General features: G+C 35.4%; 1 protein-coding gene across 1 annotated transcript in view; it reads right to left on the bottom strand.

Moving 5' to 3' along the window:
• Positions 1-205: 205 nt before the first annotated feature.
• CUL3 (cullin 3) overlaps positions 206-15288 on the bottom strand; it is an 80063-nt gene continuing 64980 nt past the window's right edge. Inside the window, exons 13-15 of the mRNA XM_015585386.2 lie at positions 11473-11668; positions 4603-4748; positions 206-1899 (exon numbers count right to left, since the gene is read on the bottom strand). Coding sequence (XP_015440872.1) covers positions 1768-1899; positions 4603-4748; positions 11473-11668 — 474 coding nt within the window. The 3' untranslated portion in view covers positions 206-1767. The remainder of the gene's footprint in view (positions 1900-4602; positions 4749-11472; positions 11669-15288) is intronic.

Genomic DNA, 15288 nt, shown 5'->3' with positions numbered 1-15288 from the left:
ATGCTCAAGTGTGGTAAAAGCATCCTGAGAATAATGTTCATGATAGTTTTCATTTGTATCTTATTTGCATCATGTAAAAGTGGAAAATGTAGAGATTAAGAGCATAAGGCTTATAAATCTACAGTACAAATGAAGACAAAATTAAATGCAGAAAAAACATATCTGCAAGTCTAAAAGGAAAATTATAACCCAAGACGCATGGGGAAAAATATTTATGTGGAGTTTTTAATCCATATTAGAATTCAGTTGTTGTAACTTGACCATAAATTTAAACAGAAACCATCTTCTGAGACATACATTCTGATAAATGTATAAACAGTATTGATAGTCAACGGTTGGTTATTTGAACTTATTAGTAACATTTCATTTTTCTATCCAATAGAAATCTATAGTGGTTTGCCCCAATTACATCTCTGAAACAATGTCTTATGGAAACAAAATTAAATAAAATTGAAGATAAAAATACTCTGAAGTTATTAAAAAATAAAGCAAACTATAATCCTTGGCAGATCAATCAGGTAAAAAACACTGGTGAAAGTTGGAAGCACAGGATAACCAACATGAATCTTCAGCACAAAGCACACCTTTAAAAACATGAAACGATGACTCTTTGGAAGACAATAGCTAAATATCCAAGAATCATCAGGTTGGAAAAATATTGCTTAATCACTTTCCAAAACACGGTCAGCTGCAAGAACTGAAGACCTCGTTAAAAATATCAAGGTAATCGTATTTATTGCATCTTTAGAATGCATTCTGAAACAGAAAATTAACAGTGCATCTCAGCTTCACCAAAATATATATATTTAAGAGAGGGGGAACCTAAGATATTTTATAAACAAAGTATAGATTATATGTGCTTTTGAAAGGGGCTGAATTAAATAATACCAGCTGCCAACTTTGTGCTCTGACATACTTGAATTAGTGGGTACGTGTATGCTAAATTCATTTATTTCTGTCTACAATAAATGAAATAAAAACACTGCCCTATACAATCCACTATTAGCAGTGAGTACAACAGCAAAAATTATTGTACAATTTATACATACTAAAATATTTTCTTTCTCTAGAGATAATGCAGATCAAAGCCTAATCATTGTGAGACTTGCTTTAGGAAATCTCAAACTACAACAGGGAAAGACCAAATCAGGGCGTGTACTGAGCCCAAAACAAAGTTCCTGGTCATAAGGCTGTAAGATTCGTAAGTGCAAGTGGTAGAATAAAGCATGCTCCGATTGTATGCTTGGGTCTCTGTATATTTATCAAACCTTGAAATTAAACAAGACTAAAGAAATGCTGGAAGCAGAGCAAGATGACTGGGGATCGCGTCATTTCTTTTACCATTTTTGTTACCCAACTTATACAATGCGAAAGTGCTAAGCAACACTACAAAAACACATTTACATCAACACTGAAGACCTGGGGAAATGAAATCCAACAATTTTATTTTAATGAGCTGTATTTTCTAAATTTTTGTTTTATTTTTTTCCTGTTTTCATACAGTATTGAAAACAAAACGCAGCACATTCACATTTTCCCGAGGAACTGTAAAGATGATCTCTACAGGGATAAACGTTGTAAAGCCTGAAGCTCAATCAACTGATGTTGAAAACTCTCAGAGGGAGTAAAGGCTTGATCTGAATGGTCTAGAACATGTACTGTAATTTAAGAGAGGAGATGGTCGTCTTAATATTTAATGATTTAAAAGAACTTCCCAGTCCATGCGAAGAGTATAGTCCAAGAATAAATCAAATTTCTGAACGCATTTTATGCTACATATGTGTATACTTTGCGATCCTCAGGTGTTCGTGCCAAATATTCTCTCTCAATAAGTCCTTCAATACGTTTCTTAATAACAACCGGACTTGGTAAGAATCGAGCCTTCAACTGCTGAGTTACCTAAAACAGAAGGTAAAAAAGCTATTTCGCACCAGAAAATCAAAAAAAAATATGTAACGTTTCCATATAAACACGAAAATTATATCTTTGAACAGAACTGATGTGCCATTTTAAGACTCAGATCGAACTTTAGAAATTTGATTACCAAAGTTAAAAACCCTAAAATTTAAAAAGATTTTATTTGAAAATGTAATGTATGGTTGGAACACACCTCTTACACATCAAAATGTGAATACTCAAGTGGATCAGGAGCAGAATTAGTTCGGATCTCTTAGTACGGATGTACGTACACCACCTGTAGTTTAACCATTCTGATGCTATAAGCTACTGACTTCTGGGTTACTCTCCCAAATCAAAGAACTCGGGTAGCATAATGTGTTTAAGAGCACAAACTCTGGACCCAGGCTGCCTGGATTCAAATCTCAGCTCTCCCACTTACTAGCTCTGGGACCCTGGGGAAGTTAATCTCACGAAGTTGTTGTGTATATTAAATGAATTAATGGATGTGATGCTTTAGAATAACGCCCGGCTCACAGTAAGTGTTACTGCTGCTTTTCTTCACCTGCTGTCAGGACACTGACAGCAGTAATAAAAAAAAACAGTAACTGCAGCAGCAGCCAAAGTCTGACTATGTGTCACGGCGTCCATCATTTTTGTATACATTAATTTATTTAATGGTCTTAGCCGGGCAGAGCAGGTTGTCTCATTTTCACAAATGAAGAAAATAAGCCAGAGAGGCAAACTGACATGAACGAGCAGCAGACAGAGCCAGCAGTTAGAGATGAAAATCGAAACCTTTCTGCCCCCAAGCCCACGCTTTTCCTCAAATCCACCCTGCCTCTTGACGATCATCCATTAGCCAGCTTTTCTTTCAGTCCTACTGGATCAGTTCATTTCCCAAGACCACAATGAGTTGATAATTCTTTGAAATCTGGAACTTTAGCACTTCATTCTCCAACTAAACTCTAGCATCTTTCTAGGGCTATCATTCCAATACCAACAAACTTGTTCAAAACCCATTTGAGATCTCTAACCCTCTGACCCTGTCCTTCTAAGCCCTTAATAACTTCTTTTGACCTCATCTCCTTCCTGACAGGGTTTAGAATGCACACAAGATCACTTTAGCTACATTCTCGATAGCACCTCAACTCCCTGATTCCTTTGCTTCTATTCTATAAACACCCTTTCTAAATTTGCTACATCATTCAAAATCCCCTTCTTAGTTCCCCTGCTGATTAAAGTCGTTTTTTAATACCTTCTATGTAGACCGGGAGTCAGCAAACTGCAGGCCACAGGCCACAGTCCACTGCCCATCTCTGTAAATTCTTATTGAAACACACAGCCACTCATTTGTTATCTATGGCAGCTTTCATGCTGGTCATTAAAAAACAAACAACAAACAGTCTGCCAATCTCTGATATAGACTAGTAACACAAATTATAGTACTCAAGTTCAGCAAGTCCCCTGGGCATGTCAACCTTGCATGCTGTTTTACTCAGGGAAAAGAGACCACTTCAGTTTGAAATTCCTCAAACTCCCAGCAGCTTACACATGTACATTTATCCACACCTGTACCTACCCTCGATTAACACACAGCCCTGCACCCTGCCCTGAATTCTCAGGAGGAAGAACATTCAGTAACATCTTTGTTAAACCACCTGTGTTCTCTATACCATCCTCTCCTTTCTTTTGACCATGGTAAACCAATTATTCCTTCATTTTTTATTTTCAAGCATTCCTTTCTTATCCTTAGGACAGAAACATCCTCAATATCTTCCCATAGAGAAAAATGAAACCCAGACCCATCAACGCAACACTCAGTGCTGCGGCACTGCTCTCTCTGCCCTTCCCCATGAGCCACATCTCAAAGGACCAGCCACTGTCCTGGTGGCTCACCTCCATTTACTTCTCAAAGTCCTGCCATCAGACACTCACTCTGGCCAGTCCAGTGAAAATGTGTGGGAAAATGAACCAGTCACTTAATTGCTAGTATGTCTTGAGTGTTTATTTGATTTGGGTTTTTCACAATTTTTGAAATTACTGACTACTCATTAAAAGTTCCTTCCTTTGCAATATGACATAAAGTCAACTTGTACAAAATGACATCAACTGACATGTGGCACACAGAAGCATACTGCCCCTCCCTTTTCAGTGTAAAAGACCTGTATCTAGCCGTTCACGCCAGAAACCTAAGAGTCATCCTCGACTCTTCCCTCTCATTTCCCCTATCGAGCAGCACATCTGTCAAGTCTACTTCTCATTTGTTCATTCTGCTCTTTATCCTCTACCAATACTTTATCCAGCCCTAGTCACCTCTTACCTCGTTACTTCAATGGTCTCTCAATGGGTCTTCCCTTCCATAGTTTCCTAATTTGTAATATGTAAACACTCACTAAATGGTAACAGTTATTCATTTTAGAAATAAAGGTAGTTTGCTTTACATAAAATAGCAGGGAAAATTTTTTGTTTATTCTTCATGTGACAATGTTTTATGATTTTCATAACAAAACTTTAGTTTTTAAAGTGTGTGCATCTCTCGATGTATTGATCAAGTGTCATGGTTTTAATGGTAAGTATTACCTGGCTACGGTTTCCTAATTTTAAAGTTATATTTTAAATCAGTTGAATATAGTACTCTCCTAAATTTCAATTATTAATGTTATTTTCCTTCTCTACATTAATCCAGTCTTCAAGCATCCTCACCTCTGCTACTAACACGTTGTGCTGCATCTTCTTCCTAGATTTCATTATCCGCACTATAGCAGCTTCTATTTCATGTTTTCTGTCATCATCTACTTTCTGCCTTGTTTCCTTCCTTTCTGGGTCAGATTCACCTTGTTTGGCAGCAACTAAAAGAGAAATAAATACATTAACCATGTGACTACTATGTAATTTCAAATGTAATGAAAAATGTGATTATATTATAAACAAAAAATATGATTTAATAATATCCACAAAGAAAAACCAATTTCGACCTGAGTGTATGTGTGTGTATATATATATATACACATTTATTATTCTCAATAAACATTTAAAAAATGCCTAATTCAATGTTACTTTAATAAATATTTAAATAACAAGCAGTAACATAAAAATCATGCAATTCTAAATTATTCTTTTTAAATATTAGAGATTTAGTTTTATAGAGATAATGAAACCAATTTTATTTTTATAGAGTACAGTGATTCCTTTCCTGGAAGAAAAATGGCAGCTGGATCTCTTTAGTAGTAAAATTATCAGTCAATTCCATTGTTGGTGAGTTCTAGAGGTCAACTAGTATTTTACCACCATGACTCCAAGTTAAACCTCACCAGTGGGAGGTATCTCAGGAGAATATCTGATGTCCTACTAACTCAAAATGTGGCTGTCATCTCTGAGACTCAAAGAAGAGGAAAGAGTACATATTGCCAAGATTTAGTTAGCTCAAAAGTATCACTAGAATGTCAGTTAAACTCCGTAAGAATTCATGCATTTGTACCTCTCACCAATTATCCAACAGTTTCTATCATATATCTTACCAGTTTTTCATGTCTCATTATTAATAAGCATACTATATGCTAATCTGTAGGAGAAGTCTTACTCTGTTATACCCTACAGTATTCAAGGCAGTTGCTAAGGAATTAAATATACAAGTCTCTTTCCCCTACAACTTTGCTCTAATTCAAGTAGCAGAGGAAAGAGAGCGATAACTGAATTTTTGTATATTTGGTCATAAATAGTAGATATGAAATTTCCGGAGGTAGAAATTGAAAAATTATAAAGACCCACATGAGACACTGTGGACGCAGACATGAGCACAACTGTGAGAGCAGACTGCACGATTCAGATCGTGCTCCTGTGCGTATCTATTTAGCCGTTTCTAACTAGAATCCCTTGGTTAACAATTCTGCTTTCGATGTCTTTTCTCAAATTAAAGATAATCAGTATCGTAATAAAAAAAAAGTAAAATTAGCTTAAAATGGTCTACTAAGAAAAATAATGCTTTTCCTCAAAAAACTTAATGCCGTAAAAAAAGTTAGGTATTGCTTTAAACAGAACTAAAGAGACATAAAAAGCAATTTAATGTGAAAACCTTGACTGAATCCTGGATCCAAAAAGTAAGGTATGAAGGTATTTTTGAGACAACTGTGGATATACAAACACCGATGGCACACAGATGTATGGCATCGTTTATTTCCTTGGGTGTGAGATAGTATCACAAGTAATGTGGGAAAAATACCTTATTCTAAGGAGACAGATGTATGCTCAAGTATTTGGCAGGGAGTGTTATGATGTTTCCAAGTTTATTTAAAATGCTGTAGTGAATATATACCCATATGGAGGGAGAGAAGTAGGGTGAGCGCAAGGGTGCCCAAGTAAATGTGGCAAAATTAAACGACTTGTAAGCAGAGGTGATGGTCACACCAATGTCCATTATTATGTTTTTCACCTCTTCTATACATCTGAAAATATTTAAAATAAGAAGTTGGAAAGAGAAAAAAAAATATTTTTAAACAATTCATTTGGTTCATCTGGATTTGGTTCATCTGGATTTGGTCACCTGAAGAGGTTATACTCTAACGTAAGTGGGAAGACTGTGGTGATACACAATGAATTAAAATGTTTTTAAAAATGTGAGGGCAGGAGCTCACTCTTGGAGCCTTGCACAATACTCCGCATTTAGGAGCCTAACAGTGGCATCTGCTTGTGTTAAGTGGCTACACACGCACGCATCTGGCTGCATGGGGGGAAGGGAGGGAGATTGGGAGTGGTGGTGGAGGGAAAGACTGCTGGCTATAGAAATTACTGTAAATTACAGTGAATAATTCTTTGCAGAGGTTATAGTAAATGACCATGTAGGCATGGATTTATTTCTGGGCTCTCTATTCTGTTCCATTGATCAATGTGTCTGCTTTTATGCCAATTACTATGCTCTTTTGATTACTTGTAGTACGATATCGGTTGGTGTGATACCTCCAGCTTTGTTCTTTCTCAAGAGTCTTTTATATATAGTTCCATATAAATTTTAGGATTATTTGTTCTAGTTCTGTGAAAAATGCCATTGCTATTTTGATAGGGACTGCACTGAATCTATTGTATGGACATTTTATTGCTGTTAATTCTTCCTACTTATGAGCATGATATATGCTTCCATTTATTCGTATCTTCTTCAATTTCTTTCTTCAGCGACCTATAATTTTCTGAGTATAGGTCTTTTACCCCTTAAATTTACTTCTAGGTATTTTTTTGATGCAATTGTAAATGGGATTGCTTTCTTAATTTCTCTTTCTGATAGTTCATTACTCGTGTATAAAGATGTAACCGATTTCTGAATATTAATTTTGTACTCTGCTACTTTACTGAAATCATTTATCAGTTCTAGTAGTTTTTTGGTGTCATCTTTAGGGTTCTCTTGAATAGTTTTTAGTATAGCTTTATTTTTAAGTTGATAATGGACATCTTATTTATTGTATATTTAACATAATGAATGATGTGTGTTCTCTATGCAATTATGCATATTTCTATGGAAGGGAATAAAGGCACGATACTGACTGATATTTAAACTTAATACAGTTTTTTACTTGGTTTTAAAACTAGTATTAGATAAGTTTCCCAGTACTAATTCATTTATTACAGTAATATATTTTGTAGCAAAACAGTATTTTTAAAATAAATTTTTTAAATGACTAGTTTTCTGATTTTTAAAAAATTATATTTATAGTAAAAGAGTCTTTGGAAACCATCAATAAAACAAAGACAATTGACTGAATGGGAGAAGATATTCGCTTATGATACATATGATAAGAAGTTAATATCCAAAATATATAAAGAACTTATACAACTCGATGACAAAAAAACAAATGATCCAATTAAAAAATGGGCAGAAGACCTACAAAAATATTTCTCAAAGAGGAGACAGACATATGACAAGATTCTCAATGTTACTAATCATCAGAGAAATGCAAATTAAAACCACAATGAGATATCACTTCATACCTGTCAGAATGGCTAGCATCAACAAATCAAACAACAAGTGTTGGCAAGATGTGGACAAAAGGGAACCCTCGTACACTGTTGGTGGGACTGCAGACTGGTACAGCCACTATGGAAAACAGTCTGGCGGTTTCTCAAACAATTAAAAATGAATGCACCTTTTAACCCAGCAATTGCACTTCTGAGTATTTACCCAAAGAAAACCAAAACAATAATTCGTAGATATCTATGCACCCCTATGTTCATGGCAGCATAATTTACAATAGCCAAGATATGGAAGCAATCTAAATGCCTATCGACAGGTAACTGGATAAAGAAGTCATGGTTCATATATACAATGGAATATTACTCAGCCATTAAAAAGAAATGAAATCCTACCATTTGCAATGACATGGATGGACCTAGAGGTTATTATGTTGAGTGAAATAAGTCAGACAGAGAAAGATAAATACCATATGATTTCACTTATATACAGAATCTAAGGTACAAAAAGAACAAATTAATCAAAAACGGACTCACAAATATAGAGGACAATCTGGTGATGGCCAGAAGGTAGTGGGGTTAGGGGGCTGGGAAAATGGAGTGAAGAGTTAAAGAAGTACAAATTAGTAGTTGATAGATGGTCATGGGGATGGGGAGCACGGCATAGGGAATGCAGTTAGCATTGATGTAATGGCTAGAGGAGAGCCAGAGGAGAGAAAGAGCAGTTAGGGAATCATTTTATAAATTATATAGTTGTCTAACCAATGTACTATATGCTTGAAACTTAAAAAAAAAAAAAAAAAAAGACCCAAGAGAGCAATTAACTGAACATTTGGCCCATGGATTATAGCAGAGACTGGACTACTTCTTGACTAACTCCTAAGGGCTCAATTTATACTTATGTTGCCTTTAGATTCACTTTCTTCATCTGATAGCAGACTACCAAACTCCCTAGTTGTTTAAGCCAAGGTTTACTTTGGCAAAGAATGAATAGATCAAAATAAGAAACAAACGTGGTTCTTGAAAAGTGCTAGTTAGAGAGGAGAGGTTATCACAAAATCAGTTTTGCTCAAATGCTTATCTGTTTCTCGTAGACTTGGTAAATGAATCCTGAAGGACAGTGAGTGACTTTGCACAGAGGAATCTGCAGTAGCAAGACCCCTCAACAGGTAGCTGGCGCCCTAGAACTAGTCTAAAACTCAAGCTCTCTTTAATTTGGGGCTGGACACTTGCAGTTCATTCAGAGCCTTCAGGTATTATCTCCCAAATGCATTGTTTTTGTGTACATGTAAATAGTGTGTGTAAAATGATGAATTAACAAATCTTAATTCTGAAAATTAAAAAAAAAATTATTTTAATGCTAAATATACAATTGATTGCCAGAATACACTGACTCATATACACACTTTTGCTTTTCCTTTTGACCCTAACTGGATATGCTTTTCGAAGCAGGGTGGTGTACCTCTGCTAAAGCTTTGACTACCGTGCCCCGCAGTTGCAAACCACATCACTGTATCTCCATTACCAGAATTGGCCCTCTGTCTTTGGGACAGAGATGTGTATTAAAAATAGGACTGTGCTGAAGAGAATCATAGAATAAAATGTCTTTTTTCCCCCCAGTGCAAGACATACGTATTTATAGTTTGGGGCAGATACAGGTTTTAGGTTTCAGGACTTATTTGTATTCTAGATTTAAAGTAAAATGTATGGTGGCATGTACCTGAATTACCTAGCCTCACAATGCTTTATCCTAAATAAGTAACTGTCTTCACAATCACAGATCCCATCATGCCCAGCAATAGTACTGTCAGATATTATTATCCAAAAGATAGTCATCTCTTCATGGATTTTTACTTTTTGGTGATGTGTGTGTATGTGTAGTATTTTAGATCTGATTTAAATAGGGTATGGTCTTAAAAGTTCTTGTCAGCTGTAAAATTCTGTAAATAAATGTTTTTCATTTTGGAATGGGACTTAGATCATCTTGGCTCTTATTGATATTTTGGTTATGTTAAAATTTTTCTCTAGTGATAAGTATTGTGACCCCATAGGTTTTCTTAACCCTTTTCCTGTGTAGGAAAAAAGTGCAGCTCTCTGTCAGCATTAATTTATGACAAAGGAAGCAAGAATATAAAATGGGGGAAAGATAGTCTATTCAATAGATAATATTGGGAAAACTGGACGGATATATGCAAAAAAAAAAAAAAAAAAGAAAGAAAAAAAAAAGAACTGGACCACCTTCTTACACCACATGTAAGAATAAACTCAAAATGGATTAAACTCTTAATGTAAGACCCAAAACCATAAAACTCCTGTAAGAAAACATAGGCATTAAACTCTGACACTGCTCTTAGTAATCTTTTTTCTGATATATCTTCTTGGGCAAGAGAAACAAAAGAAAAAATAAATGAATGGCACTACATCAAAAAGTTTTTGCACAGCAAAGGAAACCATCAACAATGGAATATCACTCCACTATAAAAAATGAAATCTTACCATTTGCAATGACATGGATGGACTCAGAGGGCATTATGCTTAATGAAATAAGTCAGAGAAAGACAAACGCCATATGATTTCACTTATATGTGGAATCTAAATAACAAAATAAACAAACAAACAAAAATGGAAACAGACTCACAGATAAGAGAACAAACTGCTAATTGCCAGATGGAAGGGGGTAGGGGACTGGGCAAAAAGGTGAAGGGATTAGGAAGTATAAATTGGCTGTTACAAAATAGTCACCGGGTGTGAAGTACAGTAGAGAGAATATAGTCAATAATACTGTAATAACTATGTATGGCGCCAGATGGGTACCAGACTAATCGGGGGATCACTTTGTAGATTATATAAATGTCTTAGCACTACGCTGTACATGTGAAGCTGATATAATACTGAATGGCAAACCTAATTGAAAAATAAAAATGAAAAAAGCAGAGACTGAGGGAGAACATAGTGAACGGATTAAAGGATAAAACCGCATGAATTTTGGCATCTGGCAGATTTCTCTTGCTGTGAATCCACTGACAAGTTGTTATGTGTATTGGGGGAGAAGATGTTTTGTTTAATAATATAGGTAATTTATAAATACCCCATTCCAAATTTTTTTAATGTAATAAAAAAATATCAAAAACTGCTCATATAAATGTGTCACTTCTGTTTTTAAGTTTGAGATACAAGTTTTAAGGTTTTCAAACTTAAAAATATTTATTGAACTATAAATAGCTGCATCTAAAGACCAATCTTTAGATAGGTAACTCCTAATTTTGAACAATCTGTAAATCGGTTTTAAAAATAGACGCCCACTGTCTATTAGATTAGTTAACCAGTTAAAAAGGATTGTTTTAAGATGTAATATGTTCATAAAATTGTACTTCACTAGTCAAGAACCATGTGGAAGTTAAGTACCATGTTCACACTATGAATTCCTTTTCTAAATGTTTACTGTACTTGGATTCACCTGCATTCTGACAGAACACCTGTCAATAAAAGCTGAGCCATATCTTAAGCTTATGTGTCACGAAGCACCAGAAAAGAATTACTTTTTTAAAAGACAGAAATCCGACAGACGAGAATTTTTTAGAGAAAACAATAAAATTATTTTTTTCAAAGGAAGAATACCTGTTTGAATCTTGACTCTGTGAAGTTTGGATGTGAACTGATCGTTGACTGTGAACACGTGACCATTTTCAATCTCCTTCGACTTGGGCTCTTTCGTGAGAACCCGCTGGGTCGGCTTGCCGCAGGCCAGGGACTGCAGGGCTCGGACGAGCTCTCTTTCGGGGATATCTGTCTCCTTTCTGAAATTTTTATCACATCGACATTATAATTAGACTTTTCGAAAGATTCAAGCAGATTAGTTAGTAAGTAGGTGAAGTTGATCAAGCAGTGATGTTTTCCATTAAGAAAACAATTTACAACCAAGAATTCTCTGACCATGACACTTCCCTGAAATCCCACTTATTTGAACAAACCAGAGAAAAGGTGATTCAAATTACAAAGTATAGAAAATACACACACTATTTTTGTTTCAGGAGATATAAGATCTAGTGTAAAAAGGTCATGCAGCAGGGAATACTAGGGACCTGCTTTAATATCCAGGTAAAAACAAAGTATTAACCAACATATGACTGCTAATTTTAGAAATACTCTATGATCTTCCTTCCAAGTTTATCCGCACTACTCTTTCGCTTAGCAACATCTTCTGCAGAGAAGCAAAGTAGGGCTGAACTAAGGCCTTCTCTCATACAGTCACAATTTATAACCCAACTTGATCATATTTACTGTCTTTATGACCAAATAAAAAAATTAAATATCTGGTAATTAATTCTAAATATAAAAAGCAATAAATATTTGGAAGTGCAGGTATTTTTCTATATGAGATGAATAAAATGCTGAAAAAAAGCCGTTTGACCCTTGAAAACACAGGATTGAACTGCACAGGTCCACTTATATGCAATTTTTTTCCCCAATAAGTCCAGTCAACCCTTTGTGTCCATGGGTTTCACATCCACAGATTCAACCAACGGTGGCTGAAAAAGTTATTTTTGAATTTCCTTCAAATCCAAGGATGCAAAGGGCCAACTACTGTAGAGCCAAAAGTTATACACCAATTTTCAAGTGGGGGCAGGTGAGTGTCGAGGACCGTAGCCCCAACCTGTTCAAGAGTCAAGTGTATAACTTTTAAATTCATCACTCTCTTCTTATGTCAGTGGGACACTAAGAGAACTGCACACGTGTATGATTTAGTCCCTACACATCTACGGGGATGTACGTGTGGAAAGCCTTTACGTTAGGACATACTGCTTTGATTTACTGTATAAAGCTGTTTCTCAAAAGCAGCACAGGAGCAGCAGGCGTGAAGGCAGTGAGTTTGGATTATGTAACTGACCTGGAGTCAGTCTCCCTTTCACAAGAGTCTGTGAGCAACAGTTTAGGTTCTTCTAAAGGTTTGTCGGGGTACGTGAGGATCGAGAGAAATGAGAATTTTGGGGATGAGGCACATTCTTCCTTTGCTTCAAATGATCTCTGGTCATGTCTACCTATTTTGGACATTTCAAATACTATAAATGTTAATCCCAGCAAGTTAAATAGGTGCTATTAATCATGAGAATGTTGATCATAATTACTATGTGCATACTAAAATTGAGTTATTTACTGTTTAATCATATTCAAAGAAATGAAAAAACATTCTTAGGTGAGAGTTTACAATTACACATCATTCCCAGAGGTAACTACAGTAATTCAATATATACCCTTCTATGACTTTCCCTATATATCTACATCTACACATATGGACACGAACACATACATACCATATGTCCATGGACATGCCCATCTACACACGCGTATTAATGTTAAACGTAAATGGGGTCACGTCACATGGTGGTCCTACTAATTTTCTGGAGATACTCCAGGTTAGCATCAAGAGATCAAAGCTATGGAGAATTCCAAAGCACTGCTCCTATCACAACACGAAGGCAGACTGGGACTGTGGCCAGTTTTGTGATGGAGCATGCCTTTTTGTCTTTGAACACAAAAGCCAGGTTTCCCAAAGGAGATTTTAGAAATGTACTAGTTTCCTTAAAGTTATATATTATACTTGATAGATACCAACAAACTGCCTTTTGAGTTAACTATTTAACTTCACAACAATTTATGAGTACCTATTCTCTCTACCTTAAACACAGAATTTTCGTTTCGTCTGTCCATCTTTTGGGATAAAAATGGTTATCTTATTACTTTAACTTGTAATTCCATGACCTATAGAAGAAAAGCATTTTTTTTTTAATGTTTAAAGGATATTTATAACACTTCTGTGCTTTGTCTACTCATTTTCCCTGTTTTTCTTTTCAGTTGTTTGTTTTTGTATTGACTTATTCGTGTTCTTTGTATATTTAGTTTTCAATTGTTACATGTAAATAATTTTTTGTAGTCTTTTTATCTTTTCTTTATGATACCTTACCATATAGATGTCTTATTACTATTTATGTTGTTAAATCTGCCCTCTCCTTTGTGGTTTATGGAACAGGCTTGAAAAGAGGCCTTTTTCTTATCAAGCTTACCAAAATATTGTTTTCTTCTATTAATTTTATAGATTTGTACTTACATCTATTTGAAATTTGATTTTATATTTGATATGACATTTGGAACTAAGGTCCTCATACTACTCGCCCACCATTCCCACAAATGAAGCAATTATTTTAATTGAGTTTGATAAGAATTGGCAAATTTATCATTTCTTAGACACTTCTATTTATATTATTGTTTCTGGACTCCTTATTTTCTTCAAATGAGCCATTTATCTGCACAGTTCAAACAATTTTTTAGATTAAAAGCATTGGGGTTACATTGGTTAATAAAATCAAGTAGGTTTCAAGTATAGACTTCAATAATATATCATATGTATATTGCATTGTGTGTTCACCACCCAAAGTTAAATTTCCTTCTGCCACCAAATATTTGACCCAACCCCTACTTACCCTCCCCGCCTCCTCCCCTTCCCTCTGGTAACTATTAATCTACCATCTGATTGTCTGTCATGTTCATTTCTTTTAGTTTTATATCCCACATATGAGTGAAATCATATGGTTCTCAACTTTTTCTGACTTAATTTGCTTATGTGATAATTTCAAGATCCATCCATGTTGTCTCAAATGCATTAATTCATTTTTTCTTACGGCTGAGTAATACTTCATTGTATATATGGACCACATCTTCTTTATCCAGTCATCTACTGATGGGCACTTCGGCTGTTTCCATGTCTTGGCTACTGTGAACAATGCTGCTATGAACATCAAGGTGTATATACCTTTGTGGATGTTTTCAAGCTTCTTGGGGTAAATACCCAGAAGGAGGATTGCTGGGTCATATGGTGATTCTATTCTTAATTTTTTGAGGAACCTCTATACTGTTTTTCCATAGGGGCTGTACCAATTTACTTTCCCACTGGCAGTGTATGAGGGTTCCTTTTCTCCATAACCTCTCCAACACTTACTACTTTTCCTGTTGATTATAGACATTCTAACAGGTGTGAGGTGGTATCTCACTGTGGTTTTGATTTGTATTTCCCTAATAGCTAGTGAAGTTGAGCATCTTTTCATGTCTGCTGGCCATTTGAATGTCTTCTTGGGAGAAGTGTCTGTTCAGGCCCTTGCCCATTTTTTAATTGGATTTTCTGGCTTTTTTATTTTTGAGTTGTATGAGTTCTTTATATATTTTGGATATTAGGCCCTTATCGGAGGCGTTGTTCTCTCATTCAGATGGTTGCCTCTTTGTCTTGTAGACAATTTCTTTGGCTGAGCAGAAGCTTTTTAGTTTGATGCAGTCTCATTCATTTTTTGCTTTTACTTCCCTTGCCTTTGAGGTCAAATTCACAAAATCCTCTCTAAGTCCAAAGTCCATGAGTTTAATGAGTACCTATGTTTTCTTCTATGC

The sequence above is a fragment of the Pteropus alecto genome, unplaced genomic scaffold (assembly GCF_000325575.1).
Source record: "Pteropus alecto unplaced genomic scaffold, ASM32557v1 scaffold110, whole genome shotgun sequence".
NCBI classification, from domain to species: Eukaryota; Metazoa; Chordata; class Mammalia; order Chiroptera; family Pteropodidae; genus Pteropus; species Pteropus alecto.
This window is presented reverse-complemented; position numbering and strand designations above follow the sequence as displayed.